The sequence below is a fragment of the Leptinotarsa decemlineata genome, unplaced genomic scaffold (assembly GCF_025532065.1).
Source record: "Leptinotarsa decemlineata unplaced genomic scaffold, Ldec_3_MD MMD2_tig00004067_RagTag_RagTag, whole genome shotgun sequence".
Taxonomy (NCBI): domain Eukaryota; kingdom Metazoa; phylum Arthropoda; class Insecta; order Coleoptera; family Chrysomelidae; genus Leptinotarsa; species Leptinotarsa decemlineata.
Genome location: NW_027412602.1, coordinates 1,829,400 through 1,843,113, shown reverse-complemented (window position 1 = coordinate 1,843,113; position 13,714 = coordinate 1,829,400). Strand labels below are relative to the sequence as shown.

The following is a 13,714-nucleotide window of genomic DNA, read 5'->3' as shown; positions in this document are numbered from 1 at the left end:
CGATTAGGTGCACCAGAACATGGATGTACCTGAGTCATCGTAATAATTAACAAATTTCAGTCAGGTGGGGACTATAATCTCACTGGGTACGATAATCGTTCCCTGGCTAAGACCAGAAAAAAATTTGTAGATTCACGTTTTGGCGACTTTCGGAAACCTCAACCGCTGGGCCTCGGTGGAAAGGATCGACAGGGGTTTCTCAACATATACGGGTGGAAAGAGAAATATGATAGTATCTTCACCTCTTTACTGTTCATAGATTACGTGAAGTTGGAGTTATTCGAAAAGGATAATTCCTAAATTTACCGATCATAGTAGGTGTATAACGTGGAAGATTATGCCAATAGGGCATGAGATTAGAAGTAGGGAATACCGAAAAAGGAGGGCGCGAGAGTAGGGGGAAAGGTTTCAATAAGGGAAAGATCGCGGAAGGATCAAGGGTGTCGATATTGAATATCGTAACAAAGATCCACCGTAGAGACGGGTAGGAAGGAGCACGCATGAAGCACATTTTATCAGAATTGAATTGCCTTGGCTTTTAGTTAGAAAATATCGCATTGTATAATATAATGAGGCACCTCATCATCAGCACGGGAGTAACTTTGCTCATGATGTCTAACTTCACCCAGGTGAAACCCCTCATTGCCTATGATTGTGACGACAAGGCGACCGAGATATCGGCCAAATCAATTCGCGATGTCGCGGAGTGCCCCGAAACTCAGACTGCATATCAAAGCGAGTCGGGAAAAGTGTCAGTTCTACAAAGAGACGAAATCTCTTTTCAACACGTGTGGACCTGCCTAATCGAAATCACGCGAGTGATCATGCACTGTGGAATGCATAGCCACAGCTCAATAGTATCCGGAGGAATACTGAACTATGTAAATCGCGTAGGAGCAGACGAATGCCGCAACACGCAACGTTATCGATCCTTAACCATTCATCACCAGAAGATAGGAGACCTTGCAACCAATGGCACAACTACAGCATCCCTCACCTTGGAAGTACTAGTAAACGCCGACGGATCCTGTGAAGGAACCACGTATCACGAAAACGGACAATCATGGAAGAGCTTTATTATCTTAGCCGCGGTGAAGATCTGACTAATGGACTACGAGGCCAAAATCAAATTAGATGAGAATGAAAAAGCTTTAATGGGTAACGTAGTATACCCCTATTCGAAAGGATATTGCTTCGACCCCAGTGTAGGCGAAGCTACGTGAAAAACTAATCCACTCCGCACATGTGAGGATAAACTTAGCCTGTTATTCACTGGCCAAGCCGATAAGATAACTAACCAAATCACCACGGAACAATTGATAGTAGTAGAGAACAACGCGAAGTCTTAGCAGTAACTCTTATAAAGGAATTCGAAGTCTGCAATTTAGAACTATGGCAAACGGAACACCCCGCATAGTTGTTGCAGAAGAAACCTCACAATATTTTGATCTTAAATCAAAAGATGATATACTCGCACACAATGTCGACCTTATGGCTTATGTGAATAGCAAATTCCTGTACGTGGAACAAGCTTATAACCGAAAGATGGATCAATTATATACAGATACTGCTCATAGGAGATGTTTAACACAATGAGAAATTTTACGCACCAGGCTGTTAATGGTGCCTTTAGCGCCTAGCACACTGAGCCAGCTAGTTAAGGAGAGTGGAGGCTATGTTGGACGGGTATTAGGAGAAATTTCATACATCATGAGATGTGTGCCTAGGACCGTAGAAATTTATAGGACCGATAAATGTTACAATGAACTACCAGTAGTAGTGAATAATCGAACCAAGTACATGGCACCCGTAACCAGGATCATACAGGAACATGCCGAAGAGGTAGATTGCCACGGGTTGATGCCACCCTTGTATTTTATAGATGACCGATGGATTGCGTTGACCCCTCACCCCATTGAAAAACACGCTTCAGAAGAACTCTCCCCAGAAGTAGAAACAAAACTCAACTTCTATCCGATACAACCTGTCGGAGCGCTAGGAATTTATATTCAGGAAGAAATTAAGAACGCCCAACGGATAATTGTTTTTGGAAATGAACGAAAAGCTGTAGAGTATATTTTAGTGAGACGAGAGCAGGCGTGGAAACTACCGGACAAGGATTCTCCACGGTAAACATCTTTGACAGGGAAGAAATGGAAAAACTAGCCCACAACACGATGCGTCAGGTTTGGGGATGGTTCACCTACATAGGGCTCTTCATGATTGGCCTGATGGGATTTTACGCTATTTTTAGAATAATAAAGTATGCGCTGGGAATTGTATTGAATGGAATTCATCTTCACCAAACAGTAGGATGCGGAGTAATGATACTCGCCAGCTTGTGGAACACCCTAACCATGTGGGTATCCCACAGATACCAAAAAGTAGTAGCGCAGGAAAGAACCGGACCAAAAAGGGACGAAGAAGCTTACTTACAGGAATCAGCCATACCACCAAGAATATATCCTCGATTGGTCGGTCCAATGTAGAGTAAGATGAAGTTAAGAGAACAAAAACAAATGAGAGACCTTTTGCCAATCTATCAAGAAGAGAATAGTGAGTGAAAAGCACTTTAACTAAGATTAAAATTCAGTTCTGGAACCACATAATGTGAGAGAAGATAAGTAAGTATTCCAAATGATCAGATTTCAAAAAGACCGGTCTTCGTGCGATCGGCACGAACCCTACAGCTTTTTCGGACCTGCCTTAATATTTAAAATTTGATGCGGAGAAATCTGCATCTGGTGACAGCGCTGCTAAAATTCATCCGCTAGGAAGCTCCTTTTATTACAACGGTTAACAAACACGGAAAATAGTTTTCACACAATCCAATTTTTATTTAGTATCGTTCACATTTCATGAGAAATAAAGTTATGGCTCCAGCCATAACTCGCTTGTCTTATCTTCGAATCACGTATTCTTTCAAATATATCGGAATTATTTTTTTGATTTGACATCCAGAAGTTATTCCTTTCAGTGAAGAAACATGAAAAAGGGGGACTTATGTCGTATAAGATGATGTTTTATCCAAGACTGTAATTCCATAATTTGTAGATTTCTTTTGTTTTTCAAATTCATGAATATACATGGCTCTTCAAATTAAAATCTTTGCATGAGGATCTCATGAACGATAAGAGCTAGAGAATCGATTGAATTCTCTCTCTCTAAATTTTATGGCCGTTGCTTCTCATTCGAGTGCATTTGGCCAGACTCCTTCTGTCTATAGTGAACAGAAGCTTCGTCCGAGGGCGCAGCTGTCTTGCTCGAGGCAGCTGCCACCTTAAGTTTTTCCATTAATTAAAAAAACACTTCAATTTTTCACTGGTTGTTTCCTTCCCGGGAGGCCTTCGGATAAAAATTGCACATTATCGAACTGTCGACCTTGTCGAATCCGTCGACATTCAGCTTGGTTACTGGCGTAGGGGGTCGCCAGTCCCCTCAGTACATCTTTCATTATTTATTGGAACTGAACTTTATTTTAAAATACACCTCACTTTGGACTCCACTCCGACCAAGACATACACGTGGCATCTTTGAGGGCGGTCGATGTCGGCACAACCGTCGTCTGTCGCGATCGAAGAGGAAGTCCTAATCGATTGAATTGGGACAAAGTACTTTTTAGAGTATTTCTGAACGATACCAAAAAATCTTCAGCTTCGGCAAAAAACCAAAAAAAAAAACGAAATATCATATTTGTGTGTACTTTCTTTATACGCTGACCTACTGAACAAATTATTGAAATATATTTATGAAACAATTATACAAGGTGTTGTCGGACTTGGGCCATCCTCAGTATTTAAATTTTGAATGAGTACCAATATTTTTTAGCAATTTTTTATCTTATCACCAATATTTCTAAGTGTTTCGGCTATCTGATAATCATCAACTATTTTATTATTACATTCATTACCAGATAAAGTAATAAATAATAGAAAACTAAAGGCTATCGCATTCCTTCCTTTCTACTTTCTATATCACTGAAGGTTTGAATGGTTCATCATCTAAACTTATCACCTTGAATATTACTGGAGTTTGATCCCAACACCAAACCGTTATTTAAAACACTTGGACACTGTTTCAGTCACTAAGTGATCATATTCAAGAGGATCACTTAGTCATTGAAACACGTGTCAAGGTGTTGAAAATAACGGGTTGGTGTTGGGATTAAACTCCAGTAATATTGATTACTTCACCGAAGGTTCCAATCAGTGCATCACAAGTTTACTGGAATGTTTACTGACAGACATCGATAACATTACATAGGTTTGAAATCGACGCCACGTGAAGTCGAGTGAATGTTTACAATATCCTGTAAAACGGATACAAAACTGAAATAATAATCTTTTGACCAAATGCGAAATTGTATACAGTATTTACCGAATGAAATATAAAATAGTGAACAAATAATATTGTAAAGATATTCAGGAGCACTTTTTATGGACAATTGAAGGGCCATATTCATCGTATTCTTGTTTTCTGATCCACATCTGTTGGAACGTGGAAAGTTCAGCAAGAATTGATCCTCCTATCCACACCAGATACTTCCTTTCTGATTCCGTGAGGATTTTGATTCTCATTGCGCATGGAGCCAAAGTCATAATCTCTTTATGCATCCTATCTTTGATTCCAGGGAACATGGTATTGCCTCCAGATAATATAATGTTGGAGTACAAATCCCTACGAACATCCACCTCACATTTCATGATCGAGTCGTAAGTGTTCTGGTGGATACCTTTCGCTGAGCTACCCATGAAGGATGGTTGGAACAGAGCTTCCGGGCAGCGGATTCTTTCATCATCAACTGTGATAATTTGACCATCAGGAAGTTTGTAACTCTTCTCGAAAGAGCTACCCCTAGTAGCCTGAACCATTTCTTGATCAAAATCCATAGCAACATAACAGAGATTTTCTTTCATCTCTTGTACAATTTCTTTGTGATCAGTGAAGTTGAAATTGTAGCCACGATCAGACAGGATTTTCGTGAAGTACTTGGTCAGATCTTCACCCGCCGAATCTAAACGTAAGAGGGCATTGGAAATGGCGTAACCTTCATAAACTGGTACTATCTGAGAAACACCATGTCCGGAATCCAACACAATACCGGTTAAACGACCAGAAGCATATAAAGATAATACACCTTCAATAGCTAGGAACATTGCTGGTGTATTAAAAGATTCAAACATGATCTGCGCCATCTTCTCTCTTGTAGATTTGGAGTTCTGTGGTACTTCTGTTAATAAAACAGGATGATTTTCTGGAGTGATTCGAAGTTCGCTGTAGAATATATGGTGCCATATATTCTCCATATCATCCCAATTCATAATTATACCATGCTCAATAGGATATTTTACGTTGATCTCCTTTCTTTTGCTTTGGGCTTCATTTCCTATGAACGAGATCTTTTGATCCATTTCTGGTATGAGTTCTTCTTGCCGTGAATAACCAATAATGGCAGGGATTATGGTACAGGGAACATCTTCACCAGCAAATCCAGCTTTAATGGTACCAGATCCATTGTCCACAACTAATGCTTTTACTTGATCACACATGTTGAGGCTGAAAAAAATTGTTGTAATTGATATAAAGAGGTTGTGTTTGATACATGCAAGATAGTTAATGAATTATCGTGTTGATGGTTGAGATCAGATTTTTTCAGAAAAAATCTTTTCGTTCTTCTACTTCTCATTCATTGAATAAAAAGTGGGGGAAACTCTTGAATATTACGGAATGAAGAGTGTAATATTATCCAAAACGGTGCTAACGAGATGATAAGACAAATATCTTGTACCGAAACTTCGAAGTACATCGTAGATAATAGTAATCCATATGACATTTTATATCAATACTCTATCATATATGACATTGAATAGCGTTCCTGTAAATGATATATACAATTCTATAATGAATGTTGGTTGTAGTTCAAACTGAATGTGGAATTTCGTGTAATTCAATATTCATATGAAACTGAATGTTTTGAAATGATTTTTTTTGTGTATTTCAATGTCCATATGAAAGTAGTTTTTTTGAAAAGGTTTTTTCTTTCATTTGTATCTGAAAAAAAAACGTTTATGTATGCACTACATATATTCATAAGAGTTTTCATATTTCGGTCAATGATAGAGAAGTAGAAAGCCAAAAAGACTTTCCTCAAAAAATCATCGTTGGTATCACATCATTGAAATAGAAAACTGTCACGATCGAAACTAAAATAATATCATTTTATTGATATCACGGATACCAAAATAGAAGAAAAGACTAGCAACATTATGAATAAAATTATTGTTCAAGAGAAATTCACCTCCACATTAGATACAACAATAAATAATTTTTTGAACCAATATGGCTATGAGAAGCTTTCACTGCAAGTTAACACTAGTTAACACTGAAGTCATTAATAGTTTGTGAATGAAAGTTACTTCTTTGCATTGTATTACACATATATGTAATTTTTTCAAATTTATTGTTTTCTTCCTTTCTTCGGAAGATTTCCGCATTTCTTTGTATCAAGATGTAGTAGTTGAAATCCAGAAACTTTTTTCCCTATAATATATTGCTTTCGCTCATTTCACTTCTCATGTAAATTAAATTAAAATGAGGAGTAGGTCAACCTCTTCTTCACACATTTCAATGACATCTTGTTGGTGTAGTTCAGTTTGTGTTCCATATCAGACGATTATTTGACCAATTTGAAGTTTGATCTATTTATTATTCACTGGCGAGCCGCCCCGGCTCCGCACGGGTGCAATGCTGATACTAAATATGAATTCACCCACCTGAAACTTGAGGGCATGGAGAAACAGTTATGAAAAGATAATTTTGTCTCATGGACCTTTTTTTCCCACGCGGCTGGCGGGGAAAAAATACCCCAGTTTGAATATTTGAAATTAGATATTTTTCTATCGGTCATTGTAACTTACACTTATAATATAAAATATACATGAGTAATAACTATAACGGCATTCGCTTTCTTCTTTCTATGTACGGAGCTCCTAAAAAAATACCTACTTAGATAAGTACAGATATGCATGTTTCGTTAAAAATACCAAAAGTAAAAAACAAGTAGAATTACCTTGTCTTCCTTCAACCTCAGTTGCTGCTCATCAACATATTTTTCGGATATATTACCAAGTTCAAGTGTGGCTTGGTATCAGCTAGGCCCTATAGACTGGGGTTAGACTGAACACAAATTTTTGCAACTTCAAAAAGGGGTGCAGGGCAAATGTGGTGCAAAAAAGCAGGACTGTTTTGTTCTCTGGTATGTAAACATTGTCAAGGCCGGTCGTTCTCTAATATTGAATCACCAACAGTGGAGGATCCGTTTGATTCCAATAAGGCGACATGCGATACATCGCTATTAACGCAGTTTCCATGTACTCAAGATGCAGATGAAGAAGAACAAGAAGAACAAGAAGAAGAGGAACACGACGAACAAGAACAAGAAGATCAAGAAGAAGAACAAGAACAAGAATTTTAAAGTTAGGACTCGGACGATTGAACATCGCTACTTAAATTGCTTTTATCTTTTCAATCTCTGCTAATATCCATTATTTTGCAATAGTTTCACATTAAACAGGATCACAATTGACCTGTGGAATAGGCCTACTGGGAAAACCACTTTAAAAAACGCACTAAGTACACTAACTCATAGATGTTGTGGAAACGTGAGCATATTATGACGATTACAACTTTTACAACTGTTTGAATTGTTATATCTTAAAAAGGGTGGCTCGTAGGAAAAAAGTTTCAATACAGTTTTTGTAGATAATTTAATGGTCTACAATTTTTATCGTAAGTATTTTTATGATGAAACTTACCGTTTTGCTAAAAATCGCGAAAAAATCATTATTTTGACCTTTGACATCGAATAATTTTTTTTCCACACAGGGAAAGATGGGAAACTTTTGAATTTCATTTTTAATCATATTTTTAACAATTTTACTGATTTTCATCTTGGTGGGAATTCAGGTAGCTTCGAATGTCTAAATTGACCGGACTATTATTGCACATCTACAATATAAAACGAATCTACATACAAAATTTCAGCCTTCGAAAGTATAACAGTACGGAGAAATAATAATGAATATGTAATTTTCATATGTAAACGCGTTCCTTTTTACTACCACGGGGTGCGCCCCAGTTGGAATATTTGACAATCCTTTCTTTGTGCGCAGCTAACATCTAAGATACAAGAAGCACCTATGTACCAAGCATTCTAGGACTCACCAGTACGAAGAAACAGGTTTGTTTTATATTATAGATGTGCAGTAAGAAAGGATTTTTAAATGCTGATTAACAGAAAAACAGATTTTTAAACAGATTCTAACTGTGGCAGAGGCGTGTCCATAAAACAAAATTATCTGTTCGTCACTGTTTCTCAATGTTTTCCAATTTCCGGTGGGTGAATTTATATTTAGTATCAGCATTGCACCCGTGCGGTGTCTACCAAAACTGTATTCTGAAAAAATGGAGGGTACTTTAATGAATTTGGTGAGATGTAATTCAATAATTTTGGGGTCAAAAAATAATTCGTCAAGTGTCAAAATGAATACGCATGCATACTTGCGTTACTATATATATTTATTAAATGGCATGCAATGGGATTGGGATTTTTTCAATAAAAATTTTATTTTTACTTAGTGTAAATTTAATTTGGCTGCATAGTGTCGCTATATATAAATGTTGTTTGTATATTAAAAAACATGAAAATGAGCTGAAGAAAAGCAATTACCATCACCAATATTACACTAGAAACGCTTCCAATTTCACAACAAAGATTCACAGAACATCCGCATATGAAAAATCGACATTTTATGCTGGGGTAAAAAATATGCAATAAATTGCCTAATCTAATGAAGGCCTGTAACACTCTCGAAAATCAGTTTTTTATCGACCTTTTTTTGGGTAATGGTTACCTTCCACAATCTGAAAAAATATAAAAATTATAATGGAGAACTTTATACAAGTGTAGAAGGGCAAACTTTTTAGTTTACCCCGATAAGTTACTGCGTAAAAATTGAAGTATTTTTCACAAAAAAAAATCTTCTATTTATCAGTAACTTGTCGTATTTCACAATTTTGCCTATCAAAAAAAAAATATTAAGAAATTATACTTATCTTTACGTTTCGGAGGCCAAAATCTGCCTCCGTCTTCAGAAATAGATAAAAATTCGAATAAATATGCAGTTGTTCCTTTTTTGATAGCTTATTTCTTTACTTCTTCGACAGATGTCAAAGAAGTTTTGAAATATGAAATTATGTCAATGTTGTTGATTGACAACTGAAATATTCGATGTAATACAAGGTACTCTCCGATATCAGTTTGTTGCCATTTCGCCACTATCCAAAGTTTTCTTCAAGATGGGTAGCCAAGTACGATCTATTTCTAAGGAGCTATTCGAAATACAATTCTCTCCAGACATGAGAATATACGCTGATTCTTTTAGCTTACGTCTCTTAGAATGAGGCTCATTGGTAATCTTTCTTGTCCTATTCCATTCCACCCGATGTTCACCGTCTGATTTTAAAATGTGTTCTGATAATTTTGATTCTGTCAATTGTCTATTTTTTATATAATCTCGATGTTCATTCTCACGCACTTTCAATGGTCTTGAGGTTTCACCAATGTAACTTTTACCACAAGAACAAGGTATTTTATAAATACAATTTTTTGTTTTTTCTTCAGTGTTGTTGGGTTTTGTATGTGTGAGTATATAAATTTAACGATAAATTCAATAGAAAATAAAGAGTCAATTGAAAACCAAACGAACATACAAACAGCTTCTCAAATTCAACAACATCCAACTCAACAATTACCGACTCAACATCCAACGACACCTTTTACAACTAACGTTATACCTTACATTCCAAGACTATCTGAAAAAATAAGACGAATTGGAAATAGATATGATGTTAGAACTACTTTCAGAACAAAAAATACACTGAGATCTATACTCACACATACAAAACCCAACAACACTGAAGAAAAAACAAAAAATTGTATTTATAAAATACCTTGTTCTTGTGGTAAAAGTTACATTGGTGAAACCTCAAGACCATTGAAAGTGCGTGAGAATGAACATCGAGATTATATAAAAAATAGACAATTGACAGGATCAAAATTATCAGAACACATTTTAAAATCAGACGGTGAACATCGGGTGGAATGGAATAGGACAAGAAAGATTACCAATGAGCCTCATTCTAAGAGACGTAAGCTAAAAGAATCAGCGTATATTCTCATGTTTGGAGAGATTTGTATCTCGAATAGCTCCTTAGAAATAGATCGTACTTGGCTACCCATCTTGAAGAAAACTTTGGATAGTGGCGAAATGGCAACAAACTGATATCAGAGAGTACCTTGTATTACACCGAATATTTCAGTTGTCAATCAACAACATTGACATAATTTCATATTTCAAAACTTCTTTGACATCTGTCGAAGAAGTAAAGAAATAAGCTCTTAAAAAAGGAATAACTGCATATTTATTCGAATTTTTATCCATTTCTGAAGACGGAGGCAGATTTTGGCCTCCGAAACGTAAAGATAAGTATAATTTCTTAATATTTTTGTTGATAGGCAAAATTGTGAAATACGACAAGTTACTGATAAATAGAAGATTTTTCTTTGTGAGAAATACTTTGATTGTTACGCAGTAACTTATCGGGGTAAACTAAAAGGTTTGCCCTTCTACACTTGTATAAAGTTCTCCATTATAATTTTTATATTTTTTCAGATTGTGGAAGGTAACCATTACCCAAAAAAAGGTCGATAAAAAACCCTATCCTGTTTATATCTAAAATACCCCACATATGAACTAATGATTGAATAAATAAGTAATAAGAAAAAATATTACGTAACACGCTCTTCTCGCCTGGTTACAGATCTTGCGCAAAACATCAAGATTGGTATTCCACCAATATGTTTGTAGCACCACGTTGTTACCCGTCTACGTTTTAGAGGCTAAGTCCTGAGCTGACGACATTTTATGCTGGGGTAAAAAATATGCAATAAATTGCCTAATCTAATGAAGGCCTGTAACACTCTCGAATTCCAAAAATACTGGTTAAAGCTTATTATACATTACAAGAGTATTTCGATGATGATATATATGTATATATATATATATATATATATATATATATATATATATATATATATATATATATATATATATTAGGGACCTATATGTATATTTATGTGTATTTGATGTATATTTACATGTTTGTTTATTCACATATTTATTTTCAAATCTGCATTAACAATTCTAATTGTATATTAACTTCTGTTTTTTTTTCATATGTTCACTTTGGATAATCATTTCATAAAGTATAAATTGACATGTTCGATACCATGTAGTTGGTCTATGAATGAATACGTTTCTTTTTTGCTTTCTTTAATAGTCATAACTTTTCTTCATTGAGTGAATTATCCTAATTTTCAACTGTTCAGATTATAAAAGATCAAAATCAAAATCTAGAGATACAATGAAAGATAATGTTTTTGTTTTTGAAAACTTAGGACCTTATTCACTGAAATAAAATTTAAAAGAAATTTATTCAAAATGTGTGTCTTTCTGTTAACCAGGTGTCGCTCCTACAGTCTTCAGAAATCGAAACTTGTAAGAGCTCAATGCGAATTTTATATTTTATTTATACTCTAGTAGGATGTCACTCACTTCATTCCATTATAGCGTTGACACGTCGACTTTGTTGATATTGTTCTATATCAGCTTGATTGGAATTGAAACCTCGAAAAGAGATGTTGACACATCATTCAGCAGGTCAATTAGTGGGCTGGGTCTATTTAGTAAGTCTTTGAATGTAGCAACTTACAAAGATTCATTAAGAAGGCCTCTTTCAATAATTAGCCCACTGAAAACAATTAACTCAAATGGGCGGAATCTAAGTTCAACCGTGTCCTTTACGAGAAATCCTCAATTTATCACTGTTTTGTGAACTCAAATAACGCAAATTTTATTTCAATGCAACTCACCTGAAACTGAAATATCTACGAAAACCTTTAGACAGATAAATTATGATTATTCCATTATGATTGTGTCGACTTGCATAAAGGAAGATAAGATAACAAAAAGTTATTGATTTGTTTGGAAGCTGATAACAACTTACGTAGGGTACTATCTAGTAAGGTACTATCTAGAAAACAAATTCATCAACAAAGTTTTTTTGCTGGTAAAATTGCAAGTAGATGATTTTTTATTCGAAGCGTTTTGAGAGATACTGAGTTGACGTTACATTACCCGAATGATTAATTTCTTATCTGTTTAAAAATCTGTTTTAAAACAGATTTTTAATTTCTTATGTTGGTACAGATACGATGATATCTTAATTCTGATCAACTGGTAAAGATAGGTAATTGCGTACAATAGGTTTACGGGAATTCATCAATTCCATTCACCCGTCGATTGAATTCAACTCTGACATGAGGTAAATAACTCAACCGTCACTAAAATCAGTAATGAACATGATACTTCAATTAGGTGTTGTCAAAAAATTGTCCGTTTTATTATCATGTGTTTTTATAGCTCCATATATCAATGAATATTCATTCTACGGGGTCGTGGAATATACTGATCGATAGAAAATTTTGTACTCTGAAAACTGACGTTCTTCATTTTTTCCCAATTTTTATTTTTTTCTTCTTCTCTGCGCTTATTAGTATATGATGTCGTTAAGCGACTATATATATATATATATATATATATATATATATATATATATATATATATATATATATATATAGAATTCTACAAAAAGGATTTGAAGCTTTATATCTTCTATTAATTATCTGCGAGCGCTTTCGACGTTAGTAGTACTGTCATCATCTGGCACATATATATATATATATATATATATATATATATATATATATATATATATATATATATCATCATCTGGCAGAATGCCAGATGATGACAGTACTACTATCAAATCCTTTTTGTAGAATTTAAAATAAAGGAAATCAATCAAAATATATATATATATATATATATATATATATATATATATATATATATATATATATATATATATATATATATATATATATAGGGCTATTCAAATTCGTTTCTGTACATGGGGATCTCGTAAACGATAAGAAAACGAGTGTCGGTTGAATTGTGGCAGAGTTGTGTATTCTAGAGACCTATTCAATGATATGAAGAAATCGAATATAACTCTTTTGGTTCTGGATATATACAGGAAAAACCAAAAAATTCCAAATTATATTTTTGCCTATATCTTCTTTATTCGCAGACATATTGGAAATATGTCCACATTTTGCTATTGGCACTTGATGTGGACTCTCAGAATATATCCATGAATCTTTTATACAGAGTGTCATCTAACTTGGGCCACCCCCATCTTTGAATTTTTAAATACGAACCTGTATTTTTTGTTGTAGTTTTTGGATCGTAGACGTACACTTCATACCGAGAAATTAAATTCAATTTAATACTTCGCGACGTTTCGGTAATATTCGATAATGAATTATTCCCTTTCAAATTACGGCCCTGAAAATTGGTTGACTGATGAGTTGAATAAAAACATAATAGCAACTTTCACGTCTCCCTATGTATCGTAGAGTTTTCCGAGAGTTTTTTTTTTATTTTTAGGTACCTATTCATATTTTTCCATTGCTCTGAGTGTTTTCTACAATGAACTTCGAATAAGAAAACCTTTTATGATTATTTGAAAC

General features: G+C 34.8%; 1 protein-coding gene across 4 annotated transcripts; it reads right to left on the bottom strand.

Annotated features, from left to right (window-relative positions):
- Positions 1–3,687: 3,687 nt before the first annotated feature.
- LOC111516602 (actin-3) lies at positions 3,688–12,150 on the bottom strand. 4 transcript variants are annotated; one of them, XM_074178572.1, is made up of 2 exons: positions 11,993–12,150; positions 3,688–5,556 (listed from the first exon to the last, which is right to left on the bottom strand). In XM_074178572.1, exon 2 carries the CDS (start codon positions 5,547–5,549, stop codon positions 4,422–4,424), a length of 1,128 nt encoding a protein of 375 aa, XP_074034673.1. In that variant the 5' UTR covers positions 5,550–5,556; positions 11,993–12,150; the 3' UTR covers positions 3,688–4,421. The 4 variants fall into 4 exon arrangements, with proteins under 4 accessions (XP_074034673.1, XP_074034672.1, XP_074034674.1 ...); XM_074178571.1 differs by lacking the exon at positions 11,993–12,150 and adding an exon at positions 11,676–11,986; XM_074178573.1 differs by lacking the exon at positions 11,993–12,150 and adding an exon at positions 11,833–11,986.
- Positions 12,151–13,714: the final 1,564 nt, after the last annotated feature.